The sequence below is a fragment of the Hippopotamus amphibius genome, chromosome 16 (assembly GCF_030028045.1).
Source record: "Hippopotamus amphibius kiboko isolate mHipAmp2 chromosome 16, mHipAmp2.hap2, whole genome shotgun sequence".
NCBI lineage: Eukaryota > Metazoa > Chordata > Mammalia > Artiodactyla > Hippopotamidae > Hippopotamus > Hippopotamus amphibius.
In genome coordinates, this window is record NC_080201.1 from 17,985,398 (window position 1) to 18,008,998 (window position 23,601).

Below are 23,601 nucleotides of genomic sequence, written 5' to 3' on the forward strand. Positions count from 1 at the left end.
GCAGTATGGAAGTTCCTCAAAAAATTAAAAATAGAATTACCATAAGAGCCAGCAATTCTACTTCTGGGTATATACCCAAATGAATTAAAAGCAGAGTCTTGAGGAGAGATTTGTACACTGATGTTCATAGCAGCATTATTTACAATAGCTAAAACATGGGAGCAACCCAAGTGTCTGACTGATAAACAGATTACTAAAATGTGGCATATATTTACATACTATGGAATATTATTTGGCCTTAAAAAGGAAGGAAATTCTGTAATATGCTATAACATGGATAAACCTTGAAGACATTATGCTAAGTGAAATAAGCAACTCACAAAAAGAAAAATACTGTATGATTCCATTTATATGAGGTATTTAGAGTAGTCAAAATCATAAAGACAGAAAGTATAATGGCAGTATAATTGCCAAGGGCTGGGGAGAGGGGGAAATGGGGAGTTAATGTTTAATGAGCACTGTTTATGACAGGAAACTGTCACATGTAGCCCAGTGATCAAACTCAGTGTCACTAATATAGTCCAGGCCTACGTGATGGGCCTCCTGATATGATGTAATGGGAAAAAAATAACATGGCCTATGCAGTGTTTACCCAAAAGTGACTTTCTTGAATCTAATCACAAAGAATAAATAGGGGACAGATTCAGATTGTGGCATCTTCTACAAGACAACTTTCCTGGACTCTTCAAAAATGTCATGAAAGAAAAAATGAGGCAAACATTGATCAGGTCCTGGATCACAAACCAAACAAATCTACAGCTATACCGGACAGAACTGGAATAAGGGGGAAATTTAAATGTAGAACTGTATATCCTTTAATTGTATTTAGCTTTATCAATGTTGAGCGTCTTAGGCGTGATAGTGGTATTGTGGCTGCGTGCAAGAATGTCCTTGATGTTAGGAGATACAGACTGAAGTATTTAGGGGTAAAGTGTCAGGATGTCTGCAAGTAGGTCTCAAATGGTTCAGCCAAAAACAAAATGAAATGTTGTGTGTGTGTAAATAATCTGGCAAATTGCACTGACAGTGAATCCAGATGAAAGATATATGAATGTTTGTTGATTGTACAGTTTTAAAAATGTTTCTGTTGGTTTGAAATTTTTTTAAAGAAAAAGTTGTGGGAAAGAAACCCACTTTGCCCACGGAAGTAGTGAGCCCCTCCCACATTATTATGGCAGGGTTGCCTGGGCTCCACATCTCTTCCCCTCAGGTGCATCCCTTGTGCATGGAGGCCCTGAGAGCCAGTATCTAGTTATTCAGATGCGGTGAAATTCCAGCATCCTTTTAAAGGCAGGAAGGGAAAGAAGAAAGAGAAGGAGAGGAACCGGCAACAGGCTCGCCTGGTCCACGTTCTGCAGCCTAACGGCACCCTCTGCGGTGTGGCACTGCACTCTGGTGGCCACTGGCATGCATGCGGAGTCCCGGCCGGGAGATGGGCAGGACCCTGCAGCACTCGCTCCCACCAGGACGTGCTGGGGAAGAGTTCCCCCCAAGGGCAGCACCCCCACAATCCCTGCTTGTTCACCTTGGGACCAAACATTTTAAAGAATACCAACTACGAGTGGGCAGAGAGCAAAGTGTTTTACAGATATTAACTCAATCCTCACATAAGCCCCAAGATAGCCCCATTTAAAAGAAGTTTGCTCCAGATAACTCAGAGAGCAAGAAGTAGTGACTGTTTTTAGCTGTATAAAAAATACTTGTGTTTCCATTCCTGAAAGATTTTTACTATATACACCCGTTCCTGAAAGATTTTTGCTACACACAGAGTTCCGGTTGACAGATATTTTAAGCACAATGAAGATTTCATTCCACATTCATATGGCTTCCACAGAAACTATTTCTTTTTTTTTTTTTTACTTCTTGAAGTTAATTGATCTTTTTCTCTAATTGCTTTTAAGATTTTATTTACTTTTTATATTCTATTGTTTCACCATGATGTATCTATTGTGGACTTATTTTTATTTATCCTCTTAGAGTTTCATTGGACTTCTTGAATCTGTAGCTTGGTATGTTTTTCATATAGCTTGTTCTGTATTTTCCTTCTGGGAATTTGATTAAATTTATGTTGGGCTTTCTACCCAATGGCTTAAGGTGTTTGTCTTCTGTACATTCCATCTCATTGTCTCTGTGTATTAGTTTCTGGACAATTTCTTCTCACCTATATTCCAGTTCATTAATTCTCTCTTTTATGTTTAATTTGCTGTCAAACACATAGCTGTTGTTTTTTAAAATTAGCTTAAAAAAATTCTATTTGGTTATCTTCTCAAAACTGCTATGTCAATTTTTAAAGCTTTGTTTTTGTAGATATTTTGATCTTGTCTTTTATCTCTTTAAAAATACTAAGAATTGCTATTTTATACTCTTTCTCTAATAATTCCAATATCTGAAGTGTTTGTGTCTGTTTATTATTTCTGCCTGTTCTCTTTCACGATTGCTTATTTCCTTGTGTATCTGGTTATCTTTGAGAATGTGCTGGAAGTTACTAAAAAAGAAGTGCGTGTGACTACTTTGATGTCTAAGATGATAATACCTTTATCTAAGGATCATTTTTATTTGCTTTTGTCAGGCACCTGGGCGCACCACTAGGTCAATGTTACAGAGTTTGAAGGCTGAGGAGCTCTACACCTCCAGGACAACCTGAATTTGGGAGATATGTCTATGTCAGGGCTTATCTCCAGTTTAACATTTTCTTGAGGGTGTCTTCATTTGGGGTCCCAGTTCAAATGTGGGGTGATTATTCAGACTCCCAGCTTTCAACACTTTTACACTTGTACCCCTTATACTGCAAGTCCACCAACTTTACAGGTGGCTTTCACAGGTGTCTCTTTCCACCAGCAAATGCCTTTAGGCAAAAGCAGTTTTGAGTGTTGGGATTAAGTCTCTTCCTTCTCCTAGACTCTGATCCCTAATTCTTCACTCTCCTATTAGCTCTTTGGAATGCTTTTCTTTTTTTAACGTTTCATCCAGCTTAAGTTATTTTCCATGGAAGAGCTGGTCCTAATTACCACTACCATAAGTGTGACCCTTCACTCAAGGCTTCATTATTCTCCCTCCAGCCTACCTAACATGACCCATCCTGTCCTGAAGAAGGGAGCAGAAGGGAAGAGAGGAAGAGGAGATGGTGTTTCTGGTTTTATTACTGTGTTTCGGGGGAGCAGAAACTTACAGTTCCTCAGGAAAAGCCACACTTTTTTCAGAGAGGGGAGATATTGTTACCTTAAGTTTCTCCACTTACCTAGACTACCTCATGTGATTCAATGTCTTCCCAAACTGTCCAGTAGATCACGTGATAGGAGATGGCCGTTTCCGGCCACTGGGCAGAGCGCGGGGAAAGAGCGCAGGGTCGGGGTCTGGGGTGTTCTACCCATGGGGCATGCGTGGTTGGTGGCGGCGGGAGAAGCGTAGCCTGCCCCCGGGAGCCGGGCGCAGCGCAAATATCGTGCGGGCGCCCAAGCTCTTGCCTCCTCTGTACTTTCTCAAAAGGGAGCGAACACCAAGCAGCGTGCACACACCCCTGCGAAGATGCAAACTGAGCATGGAGCCCAAGACACGTTCCTTTCCCGTAAGCGCGCCCCTCGACGGCGGAATACGTCAAACCGGAAGCAGAAGTGCACCACCACCAAGGCTTTCGGGAAATGTAGTCTCCAGCCGCGCCGCGCGTCAGGAGACCTGGAAGGCCGTACCTCGCACGCGGGTGGCCAGCACTGGGTGGACTACACCCCCTACCCAGCGCTTCTACAGTGTTGGGGGACGCAAGTGGGCTTACTTTTTTATTGTTTTTTTTTTCTTTCTTTTTTTTTGCCCCGCCACATGAAGGATCTTAGTTCCCTGACCAGGTTTTGAACCCCTGTCCCCGTGCAGTGGAACCGTGGAGTCTTAACCACTGGACCGCCAGGGAAGTCCAAGCAGGCTTCCTTTGACACCTCTTTAAAAGACACACCCAGATCTTCCTGTTATTAATTCTAAATTTGGTGGTATAAACCTAATCTGTCTCATGTCACCATCTTAAATGGCTTTCTCGACCTCGCCAGGCTATCAAATTCCCTTTAGGAGCTCATGACCTGAGAAAAAGCAATTTTGTGCTTACTTAGTTTTAAAACTTAGTGTAGACCAGTTCAAAACTCCAAATTCATACCTGATTCTTAGATGCCCCCATGCCCGGCCCGCACGGGTGGGGCAAGGGCTAAGAAGGAAGGTGCTGGTCAGCTGTGTTAATCCTCTTGGGCCGAAGGCCAGTGGCCTGCCTCGACAGGCGGCCTCCTCACGGGCGGATGTGCACCGGACTGGGGGCTACATGCAGCTTCACCCCAGCCCACTGTATTCATTCAAAGAAGGGTGGCCTATTTCAGTCCTCACCTCCACTCCCTCTCCAAGTGGGTCACCCGCTAGTTTGGTGGGGCAGCCCCTGGGACACAGCCCTATGGCTCCTGCCCACCCTCTGCTTTCTTCCCTCTGGGGAGCTCAGGGACAGGATAAACATAGTCCCTGTTTGCGAGCACAGTCCCAGCTTCCAGTCTGGTTAGCGCCCCCATGAGAATGAGCTCAATGGTCCTTGTCACCCTACCCCGGCTCCACTGAAATACGTGTCTCGTGATCTCTGACGGCAAAGAAATCGGAGAGAGTAGACCTGTCCTTTTTTCCTAGACACAACACAGAGGCAGACCCTCAGAGGGCTTCACACTCTACTGGTAGGGGTTACTCCAGCAGCACATCCCTCCATTCCGAAATCTCCAGACAGTTGCAGGCACCTGTCTGTGTTAGATTCCTCCCCCACTTCCTTACCACCGAATACACACTCTTCAAGTGCACATGCAAGCTCACCTAAGAACTCGGGTAGTAGCCCCAAAGTGGGCCTGGGGTTTTGTGGGGGATAAAGACATCAAGCTCCAGCGATTTCAGATGCCCCCGATATCTCCAGTCATTCTCTTGGTGCCTGATTCCCCCTGCACCATGAGGAGGAACAGGGGCCTCACCCTATGACCACAAGGATCCTCTCCTCTGGATCTAACCCTGCTGCACGGTTACATGTCCGTGGGGGCCTAAAAGTGGGTGGTTGTGAAACTTACACTTCCTAGTGAATCCGTTGGTATCATGTGCCCAGTTCCTGTGGTACCCTTTAGAATGTAGGGGAACATGACATTTTCCATCTTTCAGGCTTTATCAGCAACTCTAAGCTAACAGAAAAGTCCATGCCAAAACCCTGTGACAACTCAACTCTTGAAAATGAGTATTAAAATTCTAGAACACTTGGTACTTGCTAGTTTCTTAATGCACATAGTAAAACAAACACCTCATTAATTATTACAACTAATACTTATCTGGTCATAGCAGAATAAAATACCATCTGTATATCCGGCCCAAATTTTTTGGCTCCTTTATCCATTAAAATGTCCAAAAGAAAAGTGTTTTTCCAAAATTATAGGGCTTTCACTACAATTTGCTAGCAAAAATTAGTTCTTTCCTCCCCCTGCCCCCCTTTTTAAATTATTCTCTCAAATGGCACTTCTGGAGAGTGGGAACTACTTTGCTTGATTTTGATACTACCCAAACCACCCCTTTCTTGGGCTTGGATCAGCTTCTCACCCTTGGAAGCATGAATGCCCATTACTCCTCCTCCTAAATCCTTCAGGCATGCTGGATGTACGGGTCAGACAAGCTGAGGGTACCCAGGGGAACCAAGCAGGTGCTTTGTGCGAAGAGGGACCAGATAAGAGCAGGGAGGCAGTCTAACTGTAAAAGAGTTTAACATTCACAGAGGCACATGCAACAAATATGCATCACCCTTTTTAAACAAATATTAATATTTTGATGGATTTGCTTTTTTATTTAAAAAAATATGAAAGTTTGTCTTTTATCCCTTTCCATCCCTTTCCCCTCTAGCTACAGAGGAAACCATCCTGAAGCTGATATTTTAATACTTTCCTACATTTACTTCATATGAGTTGATAAAAAAAAATAGGTGAGAGATTTTTAAAAGTTTAATCACACTGTATGTAATCCCTTTGCAACTTTATTTTCAATTGTTTTCAATGTTAGCCTTGTTAGTACACGTATACCCAGTTCAACCATTCATTAAACATTTGAGTATCTCCTATACTGGGTACAGGGCACTGACCAAGATACATAAGTTGTTGCTCTCAATCATCAAGCTGTTCACTTGCTATTTTTGTACTTTATATTATGCTTTGATAAAATTTATACCCCCACCTTGGAGTGGGATGAAATGGGAGATTGGGATTGCCATATATACATGACTAATAAAAAAATCATATTGTACTCTTTAAATATATGCAGTTTATTGTATGTCAATTATATCTCAATAAAAGTTCTTAAAAATATTTACACCCCCCCCCCAATCTCTACTCTCATAGAGCTTACCTTCTTGAGAAGGACATATAATAAACACGTAAAATATTTAGAATGTCAGGTGGTGGAAGGTATTATGGAGAAAATGAAGCTGGGAAGGGAGGTGGAGGATGCCATGCAGGGGATTGCTTTTTTTTTTTTTTTTTTTTTTGCCATGCTGTGCGGCTTGTGGGATCTTAGTTCCCTGACCAGGGACTGAACCCATGCCCTGGGCAGTGAAATGCGAAGTCCTAACCACTGGACCACCAGGGAATTCCCAGGGATTGCTATTTCAATAAGATAGTCAAGGAAGGGTTCATTGGACAAAGATCTACAGGAGGTGAAGAACCAAACCAGATGATATTTAGGGGCAGAGGATTCCAGGAAGAGTGAATAGCAAATGCAAAGGCTCTGATGTGGAAGCTTGCCATGGGTGTTTAAATTACTGCAGAGAGGTCAGTGGAGCCAGAGTATAGTGCTCAGGAAAGAAGATGTGTTGAGTCAGACAGATAATACAGGAGGGAGACAGGTGGTGGCAGTACTATGTAAGGCTTTTACTTTAGTCTTTATTTATGAAGTGCAGAACTATTAGAGGGCTTTGAGAAGATGAGTGACACAATCTTAGGCTTTTACCGTGTCGCTCTGGCTGCTGAACTTCGAACATAGAGAGGCACGGATGGAAGCAGGGAAACCAATTAGGAGGCTATTTATTGCAAATGTCTGGACCGTAGATGATGATGGTGACTTGGGCTAGGATGGTAGAGGCAACAAGAAATGGCCATCCTCATATATCCTGCAAGTTAGCAGACAGAACTTTATGAAACTTGGATGTGGGGTGTGAAAGAAAAGGAATCAAGAATGGTTCCACAGTTTGGGGCTTGAGCAACTGTCAGGATGGGGTTGCCTTTTCCCAGATGGGAGGACTGAGGGAGGAACATGTTTATGATGAGGGTGGGAGGGTGAGATCATGAGTTTGTTCATCTCTGGACATATCAAATTTGAGATGTCTGTTAGAAATCCAAGTGGAGATGTCAAGTAGGCAGTTGGTTATGAGTATGGAATCACGGGCTGGAGATAAAATTTTCAAGCAGATATTTAAAGCCTTGAGACTGGATGAGAGCGCCAGTGGGGGTGACTATAGAAAAAGAAAAGAGGTCCAAAGATGGAGCCCTAGAAGAATTCCTGTATCTAGAGCAAGAGAAGATAAAGGACTTGGGAGAAGTAGCTGTCAATAAAGTATAAGGAAATCTACGTGTGATAACCTGGAAGCCAAGGGTTCAGAAGTGATCAACTGTAACAAATAATGCTGACAGATCAAGTAAAAGGGCTGAAAAAATACTACTGGATTTAGCCACATGGAGTCCATCAGTGTCCTTTGACAAAAACAGAAACAAAGACCTAATTTTGGGTGGGGGTGCAAGAGAGATTGGAAGGAGAGGAATTTGAGACAATGAGTATTAGACACCTCTACTGAGGAATATTCCTATTAAGTGAAGTAGGAAATGAAGTGGCAGGTGGAGGGGGATGCTGTGTGTTTGTATATAATATTTACGTATATTTACAAGTATATATTTAAGATGAGAAAAACCACATTATTATGCTGTTAGGAAAACTTTGGTAGACAAGAAAAAAAAGATGCAGAAAAGGGCAATTGTAGGAATGATGTTACAGTTTATGAAAAGGATGTGATACACCAGAGAGAAGCTGGTCTTAGATAAGAGAACAAAGTATCAACCACAGAAGCAGGAAAAAAAGGAAAAGCACATGGACAAGATGCACATAGGTGAGTTGTTCTCTTCTGATTGCTTTTATTTTCCTGTTAACTAGGAAACAAGGTCACCAGCTGAGTGAAGCCTGGGGTGAAGTGCTGGAAGTTGAGAAGACAGAAGCTATAAAACAGTACCTTAGGAGACTGGGACAATGACTGGACTAGGGAAACAAATGCCTGAGGTTAGCAGTCAGGAATTTAAAGTGGGATTGGTCACTGTGGCTGTTTTTTTCTCCAGCCACATTTAGCTGCATGTGTACAGGAGTGGAATAGGAGAGCTAGAATGGTTTTTTTGGTTTTTGTTTTTTGCCAGATGCTCTGGTTCCTTTATTGAAGTACTGTATTATATTAAGTAGGAATATGCCACGATTCACTAACCCATTCACTTACTGTTTGGCATTTGTGTTGTGTCCATATATTTACTATTTCAAACACTGCTGCAATAATCATCCTTGTACACATCTTTGTGCTCACATGGGAGTACTTCTACTCTACCACATGTATCTAGAAGTGGAATCGCTGGGTCATAAAGTATGCTTAGCTTCAATTTTACTGGATATTACCAATTTATTCCCCCAAATGATTATACTAATTAACCCTCTCACTGGCAGTGTATAAAAGTTCTCATTCTCCCCCTGCCAGACTTCTAATTTTTTTGCCAGCCTAATGGATATGAAATTGTATCTCACTGCTTTCTTTTGCAGTATTCTGAGTTCAAGACTGAGCATCTTTTCATTTTGAAAAGCCAGTCTTCTTTGTCCATCGATGCATCTCCACTGTACTATTAACAAGACTATATATCTATCATGTGCTTGGCACTATGATAAGCAGGGGAACAAAAAAAAGTTAGCAAAATAGATGTGGACTCTGCCTTCCTGGAACTCACCACCTACTGTAGGATGGGGAGAAAACCAAATAATCAAAAATACAAATAGTGGTAAGGAGAAGGGCATTACAATAATCGATGAAAATTTAAAAGGAGACCAATTCAGCTAGGCAGTCACTAAAACCTTCCCTGATGTGCCATCTGCATTTTTTTTTTTTTTTTTTCTGGCACACGGGCTTAGTTGCTCCGCGGCATGTGGGATCTTCCTGGAGCTGGGATCGAACCCGTGACCTCTGCATTGGCAGGCGGATTCTTAGCCACTGCGCCACCTAGGAAGCCCACCATCTGCATTTTTAACAGATAGGAATTAACTATTTTAGTATTTATAAAAGCCCACTGCAGCTATAAAGAACTGAGCCTCACCAGCATCAATATGCCTAATAACGGCAGAATTGCTTTCTTATCTTCCACGATGACACAGAGAAGTGACAGATACTCCGGTGGACATAATGCCTGCCCTGGGGCTCTTCCCTACACACACCCAGGCACCAGGAGTGGGAGATTGGCTTTCTCCTGTTTGACTTTTGCAATTTTGAGACTATTACTCCTGAACTATTACATCTAATTTATTCTTGTATGAATCTCACACCTGGTTATACTTACCTTTACATGCTGACCCAGTAATCCCATTTTGGATATTTATCTCACTCTGGATATTTTAAGAAAAAATTCTACAGAAAAAAACGGTGGGGATGCTTAAAAAGATACAAGGATTCAATGTCATTATTATAATACCAATGCCCCAAACTATCCAAATATTATTGCAACAGTAGGGGGTTTGTTAACGGGATGAGACTGTGTAGCAACATGGAAAATACTTGTAAGAAAGTTTATTTAAGTATGATACAAGATTTTATCTACAGTATAGGCAAATGCAAATGACACATATTAGATGTGAGAGTTGTGGATGAATCTGTGGGATTTAATTTACTGAAATAGTCAAGAAAAACATTCCAAGGCACTTCATCATTTTGTTTCCACTTGGTCTCCCACCTAACCTTTGAGCATATCCCTTCCTCCATTCACCCCCAAACAACACTGTGTTATATGCATCTCCTCAAATATAACATGGCTCTGGAGACATGAAGTTTAGAGGTTAAGAGCTATGCCTTTGCAGCCAGGCAGTTCTGGGTTCCAAGTCTGAATCTGCCATGGGCAGTGCTTTACTTTTCTGGGCTTTTCTCCCCATTATAAAACAAAGATATAATACATGCATTAAGTTTCTTTAATGCAAGCAATAGAAATATAACAAAGGGGGAATCATTCGACTAATAGTGGGCCGCTGAATCCCAAGAGCTTCAGAAATTAAGCCCAGTCCAAGGACCTCAGGAATGAGAAATGAGAACACCATCATGGTGGCTGCATCCTCTCCTACAACAGACCTCCCCTCTCTGGGTAAGGAATCAGCCTCCAGGCAACTTTCGGCCTTCACCTTACTAGCCTAGCAACCTCAATTAAAGTATCCTTGCTAAGCCTATTTTGAAAAAATTCTGTCAAAGGACTCCGATTGGCTCAGTTGTCTTTGGAACTATCACTGAGCCCCAGGATGTCCTGACTTGTGTTCCTGTGGTCAGTACAGCAGGGATTGTTAGAAGAGGAAGGGGGGAAAAAAGCTGGGCAAAGACAAGACACCACAAGACCTTTTAGTGGAGCTGTAAGGATTAAATGAAATGATGGCTATAAAGTACTTAGCACAACATCCTTCAGGTAGTAAGCAATCAATAAATGCTATTATTAACTCACCTGGCTGTGAAGAGTTTAGCAGTTAATCCCTCTTCCTTGATGCACCACTCTTTAATCTTAGCCAAGTTCTGAAAATGGAAAAAGACAAACTGACTCCCATTCAACTAAGAAGGCTATTTATTGAAATAATACAACGATGTTACAAGGATGTATTTCATATGGCCTATAAGCTGGGTGTTCATAAGTGCGTGGTGAATGGTTTGCAGGGACTAGAGAATCCTCTGCTCAATCAGTCATACATACATCCTGGCTGCCCTCCCTGCCAATGATGATGTGCTGAGATTCAGAGATTGGTTGGATCTAGGCCAGGCTCCACACACAAACCAGTGGTTTCCTTTAGATCTTCTGGAACTAAGTCTTTATAAACTTCCAACAGTTGCGTAGCACTCAACCAGTTATAATTCATGCCATTCTTGCAAACAGTCCACTATGGGGATCCCCAATCAACAGCAAAATGAGTCCTGAGGCATCCTAGCCAATCAGTAGAGGAGGTCCCAAGCAGAATTACCCATTGTCAAACTATGTATCAGACAACACAGGCATGGTCTTGGCATTGTGTGTATGCTAAGCGTGGAACATCAACAAGGTATTTTTGAATGGTTAAAGTCTTGGAAGGGCAGATCTGCTATAGAGTATCCCATCTTGCTCCACATGTGATAAACTCACTGGGCTACACATCCCACATTTCAGGCCCCATGCACATCTTTCCTGTAGAGAATTATGAAGGATGTTTGGAAGCTGCCTCATGTTGTCCAGGATGAGACAAAAATGATGGATCCTGTTACCTGGCATGCAAAGAAGCCAGTAGGAAAGGTTCACCATTGACACCACCCCATATCACTCCTCCCCAGGATTCATTAGGGTTGGAAAATTTGCTTATCTTGGGGAGAACAGAGGATCTTTCACAAAAGATGTCAATTTCCACAGCTGCTTCCAAATTTATCTGCACTACTGGTGCCAATGAATGAACAAAGATTTTGGATATTCCTTTAGAACAGCCCATGCCAGGCTTTAGGGGACATTAAGGACTAGAGTGGGCTATTAAAGCTTACATCATGCTTTAGTGATGGAAAAGCACCAAAGAGCCAAAAAAGTTAATTTTTTAATAGTGAAAATTTCCTTGGCACACAAAATGATCCACTACATGATACTCCAAACTGACTTAAAGGCAAACTTTATGGCAATGGATAATTGGATTTATATTTCAAGAAGTATATCTACAGTAAAACTAATTTGGGGAAATTTTTTTCCTCTTAGTTCTGTGTTGTTTTCCCATTGATCAAATCAATATAGGAAGCTTGGGGCAGTGCTTTTTCATGGGAGGATCATGAAAAGCACAGTAGGAAGACTTCATAATTCTATGAAACTGACGTGTTAGCTGAAGTATGATACATGGGAAAAGGAAAGAAGTCATTAGTAGCTCAACTATTTACAATTTCTGTTAACATTTTGGTTTGTAAGCTTCCAACAAAAGCTGCTTTAAATAGGTTTGTGACAAATTTGCATATGTCTTGCTGCTTCTTATGCTTTTATGAATTCCCAAAGTATTCAACTCCTGAGTGCTCATTAAATATCTGTGCATCTGATTTATTTAAAAGCTTATTTTAAAGCCCTGAATTCCAAAATATCTTTTCAGTGGCAAGACCATGGGGACAAAGATCCAGGAAACCTACATTTTCCACCCAGTTTTGCCACTACAAACTGTATCACGCTGTGAAAACCACTTCATATCTTTGGCTTTCAGTTTCTTTATCTGTACAATGAAGTGGTTACACCAGTTGATCTAATCCTTTGAATGGTGAATTCCTGGAGGTGAAACTGGTTTCCATGGTAAATTTAATGTAAGAGCTGAAGTTGAATGCAGTTGTCAAGCAATTTAAAAATGAGTTTTGGTCATAACTGGGAGTTTTATTTATTTAAAAAAAAAAAGGCTGTAAACAGTGAGAGTTACAAGTTAAATTGTTGAAAGTTGGTGATCTCCTGCAAACATATACTCAAAAGGTTTACAAAGTCCAATATATAGGCATATCATTTCTAACAGGTTATATAAGATGTTTGTAGTTGTTTTTACACATGTGTGTAATCAAATCTGAGAATGTGGCTTTTTTTTCTTCCTGGTTTATTTATTTTTTTTCTCCTTTTTTGGCCATGCCTCGTGGCATACAGGATCATCCCGCCCAGGGATTGAACCCATGCCCCCTGCAGTGGAAGCACAGAGTCTTAACCACTGGACCACCAGGGAAGTCCCAGAGAATGTGGCTTTTATTTATTAAAAAAAATACATTAGCACAGTTTTCTCCACACACAACATGCACAAGTGTGCACATGCACATGTGCACACACACACGCGTGTGCACACAAATTCCTTACATTCTCAAGCTTTCTCTCCAGTAAGAATCCTCTGATACTGAATAAGAACAATATTTTAGCTAAAGCTTTCAGCACATTCCTTAATGTCAAGCTTCCTAGAGTTTATTTCGTGTATGAATTCTCTGATGTTTAGTAAGAGCTGAGCTTCGACTGAAGTTTTTCCCACATTCCTTACAAGCATAGGGTTTTTCTCCAGTATGGATTCTCTGATGATCATGTAGATTGGTTTTCTTTCGGAAGGCTCGCCCACATTCATTACATTCATAGGGTTTTTCTCCAGTATGAGTTCTCTCATGCTGAATGAGGGATGAACTCTGACTGAAGGCTTTCCCACAGTCAATACATTCATAGGGTTTCTCTCCAGTGTGGGTTCTCTCATGTTGAGTCAGTGATGAGCGTCGACTGAAGGCTTCTCCACATTCATTACATTCATAGGGTTTTTCTCCAGTATGAATTCTGTGATGCTCTATGAAACTCGTACTCCTTTTGAAAGCTTTCCCACACACATTACACTGATAGGGTTTCTCGCCAGGATGAGAAACAGGTTGTTGACTGAAGGCCTGCTCACAATCATAGGGGTTTTCTCCAGTGTGGATCCTCTGATGGTCAGAGAAGTCTGTAATGTGACTGAAGTCTTCCCCACAGTCATTGCAATGATAGGATTTCATTTCAGTGAGAGTGTTTTCATCTTGATTAAGAGATGAGCTGTGCTTGAAATCCATGCTGTAGTTATTGCTTTGGTAAGGTTTGCCTCTCTTATGAATCCTCATATGTTTATAAAGGGATGGACTCTGACCAAAAGCCCTCCCACATATGCTACATTCAAAAGGTTTCTCTCCTGTATGAGTCCTCTCATGCTGGACAAGGGAAGAACATCGACTAAAGGCTTTCCCACATTCCTTACATTGGAAGGGTTTCTCTCCACTATGTGTGACCTCATGCTGAGTGAGGGATGTGCCATGCCTAAACGACCTACCACACAAATTACATCGATAGGGTTTCTCTCCAGTGTGAATTCTCTGGTGTTGAACAAGGGAGGAGCTGCGCTGGAAGGCTTTCCCACAGAGACTGCACTGATAGGGTTTCTCTCCAGTATGAGCATTCTCATGCTGACCGAGGGATGAGCTATGCCTGAAGGCTTTTCCACATACATTACATTCAAAGGGTTTCTCCCCAGTGTGAATTCTCTGATGCTCAGTAAGTTGTGTCTTCCAAAGGAAGGTTTTCCCACAGTCAGTACATTCATGGTGTTTCTTTCCAGGATAAATTCCCTGATCTGTACCATTGGGGAAAGCTCCATCTCCTTTATGAGTTTTCTCATGTTTAGTCAGCGATGACCTATGAATAAAGGCTTTTCTACATTTATTACATTTATAAGGTTTCTTTTTTGCAAGGATATTATTCTGATTGACTAAGTCTGAATTGTGTCCCAAATTGCTTCCAAATGTGTCACATTCATTAGACCTTGGAGGACTGTTCAGTTGTGTAACCAGGTCTGTGTTCAATCTAGAATTTTCAACAAATTTACTTTGCTCACAAGCTTCCCCTGGTGTGATAATTTCCTTCTGGGTGGATGCATCTGGCCCCAAATGTCTCTTCCAGTTTTCCTTGTGCCTTTCTAACTGGTCACTAACATCCCAAGTGTCTTCTAACGTGGCATGTGAGAGATCATCTGTGCTAAGGGATACTTCAAGTATGCTCTGCTGCAGATTTGAAGATTTGGCTTCAGGCCTGGTCTTCCAGTCTGAAAGACATCCAAAGTGCAAAAGTCCCCTATTCCCTCCTGTTAAAACAAACTGCTACAGTAGGAATGAGGAAGTGAAAGAGATATAAATTATACATCACTCTGCTTTGAAATTAGTCCTGTAGCTTCAGGAGAAGACCCAAAATGGAGAAAGGAAGAGTGGAGTGAGGTGACAGACAGTGCAGACTGCATATCCAGAGTGAAGGATAAATCCAGAATGAGGAAACCCATGTAGGAGGGCTTGTTAGGGAATAAGGGAATAGGTGAGCATGAGAGAGTTAGGCATAGATACAAATAGAATAGGATCACAGTCCATCTTGCACAGACCTATCTGCTATCCATGCCTCCCAGCCATTTTACAAACTGCCACAGAATCTATCTTCCTAATACATGCATTCCATAATCTCCTTAAAGTCACCTCTGAGGCTTCAGATCTTCAAACCCTGCAGAGAAAATCTGCAAGAGTGATCTAACTGAAATAATTCTTTGACATAACTGGAGATCAAGGGCTATACCAAGCAGAAAAAAAAAGTAATATTTCAGGAGGCAAACATCCTTGCCCTTAAAATCGGAGCTGTGGTTTTAGTCTATTTGAGTTCTGATTCTACATTAATCACCTCTCTTAACCAAAAACAATTTATTTTAATATGCTTAAAAAATTGATCTCTAAACCTCTGTTTAACCTCAGAATAATAATAGCAGAAAAGTAATTAATGTCTAGGTTCTAAGAATGGTAGCCTTTTAAAAACTAACGGGAAGGAGGTTTCTGGAATGATGGAGATGTTTCATATCAGTAGAAGTTTGGGTTAGATGGGAGAATGCATTTGTCAAAATCAAATGGATGGTACATATAAGAGGTGTATATTTATACCCAGAGAAAACCATAATCCCAAAAGAAACATGTACCATAATGTTTATTGCAACACTATTTACAATAGCCAGGACATGGAAGCAACCTAAATGCCCATCAGCAAATGAATGGATAAAGAAGATGTGGCATATATATACAATGGAATATTACTCAGCTATACAAAGGAATGAGATGGAGCTATATGTAATGAGGTGGATAGACCTAGAGTCTGTCATACAGAGTGAAGTAAGTCAGAAAGAGAAAGACAAATACTGTATGCTAACTCATATATATGGAATCTGAAGATGGTAATGATGAACTCAGTGACAAGACAAGAACAAGGACGCAGATGCAGAGAATGGACTGGAGAACTCGAGGTTTGGGGAGGCGGGGGGTAAAGAGGAAGCTGAGACAAAGTGAGAGAGTAGCATAGACATATATATACTACCAACTGTAAAATAGATAGCCAGTGGGAAGTTGCTGTATAACAAAGGGAGTTCAACTCAAGGATGGATGATGCCTTAGAGGACTGGGATGGGGAGGGTGGGGGGGAGTCGAGGGAGGGAGGGAATACGGGGATATGTGTATAAATACAGATGATTGAACTTGGTGCACCTCAAAAAACAAAAATAAAAATTAATTAATTTTTAAAAAGGTGTATATTTCACTGTATATAATATTTTCTAACAAAAAGAACTGAACAAATACTGAACTCTATCAATGATATACATGCTGAAGCATGTAGGGGTAAAATGTACTCATGTCTGCAACTCAATAGGAAATGCATCAAAAGTAAGACAGATAGATAGATGAAGAGATATGTGATAAAGCAAATATAACTACATGTTAACAACTATAGCATCATGCTGGTAGGTATATGGTGTTCACTGTGTAATTTTTTCAACTACTTGAACGTTTGAAAAGTTTCATAGTACAATATTAGGTGGGGAAAAAAATAGTAACTAAGGAGCCCTAAACCCCCAAATTCCTTACCCTGGAACAAGACTCAATTCTAAATTCCTGAGGACAGAGAATGCTTTGTATTCCTTTTAGAATCCTTCTCAGTAGGACATTCAAGAAATGTTTGTTGAAATGAATGAATGAGAAAGTTCTCTCCCCAGCAAGATTCCATAACAATCAATCAAGTAATTTTCTGACTGCCTTCTATATGCTCTGCAACACAAATAGAAAATATTTAGAAATATAATAAAAAGACTTGCCAGGAGGCTTAAAAATCTAAGAATAAAAACAAGACAATCTTTTGACAACTAAAAGAAAAAAACCCATCAGATGGCATATATTAAATCTGAATCTGTGTGGTGGAGATGATATAAATAGTATTTGTGATCAGGGAAGAAACAAATATATTAGCATATATTAGGTTTTATGGATTAGACAGACCTTGAACTTAAAGAATAGATGGCTTTGGATAGGCAGAAAGTATTATCTAATGAGGGAAAGTGTATGCTTCTTATAGAGAACATCAAAAAGAAGTTCAACCTAGGTGGAGCTTTTTTTTAGCAGGAATAGAAAGATAATGCTGGAAGGTATGATGAAGACCTTTAAATCAAGGGAGTTTCTGCTTCCTATAATGAGGTACAGAGAGTAACAGAAAGGTTCTTTCAGAGGTGGGTGGTCTATGAAGATAAGGCATTAAAATCCAATATGGTCCATGAAGTGAAGAATAGATGCACAAAATGTGATCCATACGATGGAATACTACTCAGCAATGCTACATGAATGATCCTTGAAAACATTATGCTAAGTGAAAGAAGTTAGTCACAAAGGGCTGCATATTTTGATTCCATTTACAGAAAATATCCAGAATAGGCAAATCCAGAGATAAAAGTAGATTAATAGTTGCCAGGAGCTGGGGGGAATGGGGAATGGAAAGTGACTGCTAATGGGTGTAATATTTCTTTTTGGGGTGTTGAACATGTTCTGCTTAACTAGACAGTGGTAATGGCTGCACAACTCTGTATATGTGCAAAACCACCACTGAAATGCACACTTTAAAAAGGTAAATTTTATGGTGTGTGTATTACATCTTAAAAAAACTACGATTTAAAAAATCCAATATGGATTACAAAAAAGATAAAATAGAGTGAGCAATTTCAACTGGGAATTATAGTAATCTAAGTCTGGGGCTTGGTTTAGGATGTCACTAGTCCAAGTTAAAAGACAGGAAAATCTAAGATACTTCTCAAAGGAGGAAAATAGCTTGGGTTGAAAGAAAAAGACTACACTGACTATGGTGTCTGGTCTGAAGGACTAGAAACCTGGTAATTTCTAATGAGTAAGGGGAGAAATGAATAATGGGTAATGTAGCAGAATGTGCTGACTGGGGATGCAAGATGATTAACTTAGATTTTACACCTTTAATAAGAACTGTGTGGGACTTGCAAGTAGAGGGGTCCTGTGAGAAGAAAAAAAAGTGACCAGGGTACAAGTAAAGATGGTTCTGAGTCTACAGCACACAACAACAGCTGCAACTACCAGAAGGCAGGCAGCCTTTTACAGGGAGGTAATATAAAAAGAAAGGAGAGGAAGCTGGAAGTCAGGCTCCTTAAGGCAGATTCACTTAGAGGGAAAAGCAAGAAAAGCCAAGGACCTAAAGCCAAGAAGCACTGAACAAGTGAGGAAACCAGGAGAGGATGATGCTCCAAGAACTGTGGAGGGAGGAAATGAATCAAATGGGCAGGAGTGAAAGACGGTGGAAGACGGTGTTGCTCCCCAGATAGGTGGTACAGGAGTGCAGTCAGGGAAAGAAGTCAGGAGGGAGGGAGAATCAAGGTTATGGGTATTTCCTACAAGTCTGGGGCACCTGACAGTGAAAGCAGCAAGACAAAACAAGGAGACATGGAAGTTCAATGAATGTCTGAATGAGTAAGAAAAGAGATTTCTAAATAACAAAGGTAGAATGACGACACCAGAGGAGAAAATAACCCAGAAGTAGGGTTACAGGATAGGGAGAGATGGTATTCTGAGTATAGGACAAAGGGTTACTTTCAGAAAGGAAAAAGGGATACCTCTTCCTTCAAGACCTACCAGCAGCAAGACACCCTAATGGAGAAGGGAGACATACAGAGGTGTCATCCAGGAGACGGTGCAGCCTCTTCTACAGGTCTAGGAGCTCCCAAGGCAGCAATGTGAAGGCGCTTCCCTCTCCCTCGGCTGTGCCAGTGTCCTACATGCTTGATTCTCCCTCATTTACCTGGACAGAAAGGTCTTTGGATTTCTCCCTCTGCTATCCATGGCTCTTCTCCTTGCTCCAATCTGAAGATCACCTCTGGCTTGGAAACTTGATATCCTGCTCATGGGTAAATACACAAGATTTGGTTGTTTGTGCAAGTAGATAAAGACCCCTCTACAAGTCAGTACTAGGCCTTGATCCTCAGGAACTCTGAAGGGAAAAAAAGGTGCAACTTGAGGAGTCATGCAATCAAATGGCCTATTTCCAGTCCTGCAAAAGAAAAACATTTTATCTAAAGAGCAGGCTCAGAAACCCATAAAGCTGGGTCCCAACAAGATGAACAAGCTCTAACCCTAAACACTCTACTCACAGTCACCCAAACTATGAGTCCCACAACCCTAGCAACTGAGAAAGGAAAAACCCATCAATACATAGACAATGAGATGTGGTCCTTACCAAGAGAAACCAAGTGGCTATAGTTCTCCAGCATCACATCCCTGTACAAGCGCCTCTGAGCAGGATCCACGTGGTGCCATTCTTCCTGGGTGAAGTTCACAGCCACATCCTTAAATGTCACTGATTCCTGTAGGAACACATTCCTGCTCAAGTAGGGATCAACCCCAGAAATGTTCCCATGGCAATATGGGGAACCTACTGTAGGGTCTATCAGAAATGGTGGTCACATGTTTGATATCCTGAGGGGGCAATGCTGGGTTATATATACTAGTTGTTACGTAATTTTATAGAGAATCTAAAGGAAAGTCATGAGGGACGGTATATCCTGCAATCCTGTAAGACTACTTAGCTTTCTTCTTGCTCCCTTCAAAGCCAAGCCTTTCTATACAAATCACCAATTCCCACTGCCCATGAACTTTCTTTGTTACAAAACCCAAATACAGCAGGGAATAAAAAGTGACAGCCCTCCTTCACCCCCATCACCAATCCCACTAAACTCCCTACAAATAACCATTGTTAACAGCTTGGTGTACACACTTAACAGTCCCTTTCCATGTCTGTCTCTCTCTCTCTCTCTCTCACACACACACACACACACACACACACACAAAGTCTTGTTTTGTGAAATATCATACAAATTGTTCTACATCCTGTTTTTTACATTTAGCTATGTATCTTGGAAGTCTTCCCTTAATGCTATGTATAATTTCACCTTATTATTTTGAATTGCTTCATAGCACTCCAGAGTACAGTTGTACCATAACACACCCATTGCCTAAAACCCACAGCACCCCACTAGAACAAAATTCAAACTCCCCCATCACTCACTGGGCTCTGGCCATGCAGACCTTGCCAATCCCTGAATATATCAAGCTCGTTCCCACCTTGGGCCTTGGGATTGCCACGTGGTTGACAACCAGTCACTAGTCATTAGGTCTCACATCCAGCACTGCCGTCTCAGAAAAGGCGTTTTAGCACCTCCCTCTAATTTACTATGCACCATATTAGCATGCTTAATTTTTCTCCTAGCACAGGTACTCTCACTGTCCAAATTCCTGCCACCTGAACTCAGGAACCAAATAGATTCAGATGAAAAAGGATGCTTGTACTTCTGATCATTATCTGAGATTTCTTGTTAGCTTTTCTGTCTCTCTGACAGCAAGCTCCGTGAGAATAGGGACTTAACCCACCTTATTCACAGCTATATGTCCCCCCCCAGTGCCCAGACTGATGCCCAGCACATAGTGGATGCTTAAAAACAACTTGGTAAATGTATAAATGAACCAGTTCCTATTATTAAATATTTGGATTAGTTCCAGTATTTTGCTATTACAAACATTACTGCAATACATACTCTTTTCATGCTTTACGCCACTCCAATCACATTTGCGTCACCACCTACTGAAACTAGGCTGGCTGAGGACCCTCGTGCCTCCGAATAGTCAGTTCTGATGCTCACGGGTTGATTTCTGTCTTGCCTCACCAGGCCTTGTTAAGCCATGAGACACCTATCACCATGCCCGACTTGAAATATCTCCTTTGGTCCTGGTTAGATTTCTGCCTCAAGAAGTACATAATAAAGTATGTAAAGACAATCAGTATGAAAAGACACTGAAAGCAGAGCCATGAGTTCGCTGGAGCAGTGAGGGAAAGTTACATGGAGGCTTCTGCCTTATTCCATGCCCTCCTCCTGTATGCTTAGATACAGATGAATTGGACTTCTCAGTTTCCTGGAAGGTATCATTCTCTCCCCACCTTCCCATCCGTCTTTCCCTTCCTAATTCCATACTTCAGGTGTAGGATAGCAGGTCTTCAGTGAGGTCTTCTGATCCCCAATGGAAGGTCAATCCCCATATTATGTGCTTTAAGCCACTGTGCACATCCACAACTATTCGAATAGACCTAATAATCTCTTTAATGCTTGTTTTCCTAGTTAGATGGTGAGCATCATGAGGGCAGGGACTGTACTTTTTCTTTTTCTTAAACCGTAAAACACCAATGTCCAGCAAGTACCTGACCCAACACTAAATATCTGTTTCCTGACTGAGTTGAGTCTTAAGGACATAGTTGAGACCTGAATTTTAGAGAAAAGGGCAGTGGCCCCATCTCCTACTGAGCGAGGTTCATGACCACATCTATACACAATGGCTCCTCGGTATCACATTTCTGCTCAACAATGCAGCTGTGTCCCCACAAGAAGAGCAAAGGGGTGAAATGTGGTAGATTTTTCTGACAGAGGTCAGGGATCTGACTGTGCCAGGAAAGACGACACTAGATGCTTAAAAAGAACAAAAAAAGGCACTAGATATTTACTAGGTGCCTGGCTTTACCATATGAACTGTGGCAGAATAAGAATGCAAATGAAAAACACTGCAGTCCTTGAATAGGTTTCGGTTTATTTTAAATTGCGTTATTTATTAGAGCACGATATGAGACAATACATAGTACAGTGAGGTGCTACCAGGGTTCTGGGCAGGGTAAACTGGGTACAGGAGAGAAGTTTCAAGGTAGGCTATGCACTGGGCCTTAAGTTCAGGGACTGAAAAGTTAGAGAAGGGAGGCTAGACTTGGATGCACATGGCCAGCAGGGAAAAGGTTTTGACCAAGGCAGACATTTTAAGTTAGGTTGTGAGAAGTAACACCTTTCTATTCCTATTCTGTCCTCTAAACATACAGCCCCTTTGGTTTAGGAACACAGAGCTGGCAACCAACCTGGACTCCTTTGCTTAACTGGTTCCCTGTATTTAACAAGTGGCCTCCTGACTTTATTCTGCTTCCCCAAATAGGTTGAACTAATGGTAAAGAATGTGCTGACCAGCAAACAAATGTCCAGTCCAGGTCACTCATTTCTTGCGCTAGCAGGACAACTAACCTCTGTTCTGCTACTCACGGTCCCACCAACTCTTTCCTATGTACTATCAGAGTCATTTCTCTAAAACACAAATCTGATCATGCATACAAACCTTTAATTTCTTCCCACTTTTCCCTATCCTTACTGTCCTCAACCTAGTCCATGCTACCATCACCTCTTACCTGGACCACTGCTACAATCTCCTACCTTGTCTCTTCTTTTCCACCCAAGCCCCACCCCTCCCAAGTCTGTTTTCCATACAACTAGACTCATCTTGTTAAAACCTTTCAGAGCAAGTCATTCCTTTGCTTAAAAGCCTCTAATGGCACCCCAATTCATCCTATGTAAAAGCCAAAGTCTCTACAGTAGCTACACAGCCCCTCACAATCTGAGCCCCTACTATCTCCTCAACTTCATTTTGAACCTCATCCCAACCTATTGCTCTCTTACCTTTACTCACCCTGCCCTCCTTACAACTCCTGGAACACACTACACATGTTTCTGCCTTGAGGTCTTTGCTCTGCTTGTTCCCTGACCTGGAAGCCTCTTCCTGAAGATACGCATGTGGCTCCCCACTCCCTTCCTTCAGATTTTTGTTCAAATGTCACCTCACCAGAGCAACCTCCCCTGACCATGCCATATAAAATAGCACCCCTCAAACCTGCATTGTCACCCTCTGTTCTTTTCCTTTTTCATAGCTCTTACACCTAACATGTCATATTTTTATTTGTATACAGTCTGCATCCCACAGCAGAATGTAAACTTCAGAAGAGTAGGAATATTACCTATTTTTTTTGTGGCTGAATCTCCACTGGCTAGAAGAGGCCTGACACATAGTGAGTGCTCCATTAATATTTAATAAATTTTCCATGAGATTAAAATTAGACTCCTTAGCATGAGCTTCTGAGCCCTTCCTAACCTAGTCCTCACCTTACTTCCTCAGCCTCAGTTCTGGCTTCTCCTCCCCTCGTACATCATGATTCAGTGTGGGGAACACTTACACCTCCTTGAAATAAAACGATCTCTTCCTCTTCTGCAAGTGCTGCTTCAAGATGCTTGGCCTTCCCTCCTCTGCCTGGTTAACACTTATTCTCCCACCAAGACTCAGTCAAGTTCTCTCCTTGAGGGCCCCATTTCTTCCTCAGGTCTGGGCTAAGCCCGCACCTAGCCACAGCTGCCCTCCCTGGGCCTCTCTTCAGCACAGCCCATAAGACTCTACATTATGGTGACTGTTACCTATTGTTCACTGTGCTTCTAGAGGGTCAAGACCTTGTCTCAGGCACCTTCAGATCTCCAGAGGCCAGAACCATTTTGGTACATAACAGACAGTCAAGAGTTTGCAAAATTAAATGGGTAAAATGTACTCTGAGAGCCTTGGTGTGAGTCAGCCAC

The 23,601-nt window shown here is 41.7% G+C and overlaps 1 protein-coding gene across 12 annotated transcripts in view; it reads right to left on the minus strand.

The window, feature by feature from the left end:
- The window catches only part of ZFP90 (ZFP90 zinc finger protein), a 51,873-nt gene that overhangs the window by 21,156 nt on the left and 7,116 nt on the right, over positions 1-23,601 (minus strand). For 2 of the 12 annotated variants that reach the window (XM_057711539.1, XM_057711538.1), the window contains exons 3-5: positions 19,359-19,485; positions 18,924-19,019; positions 10,746-10,813 (exon numbers count right to left, since the gene is read on the minus strand). In XM_057711539.1, the coding sequence (XP_057567522.1) occupies positions 10,803-10,813; positions 18,924-19,019; positions 19,359-19,485 (234 nt within the window). In that variant the 3' untranslated portion in view covers positions 10,746-10,802. The other 10 variants (XM_057711540.1, XM_057711537.1, XM_057711535.1 and 7 more) reach the window with 10 other exon arrangements.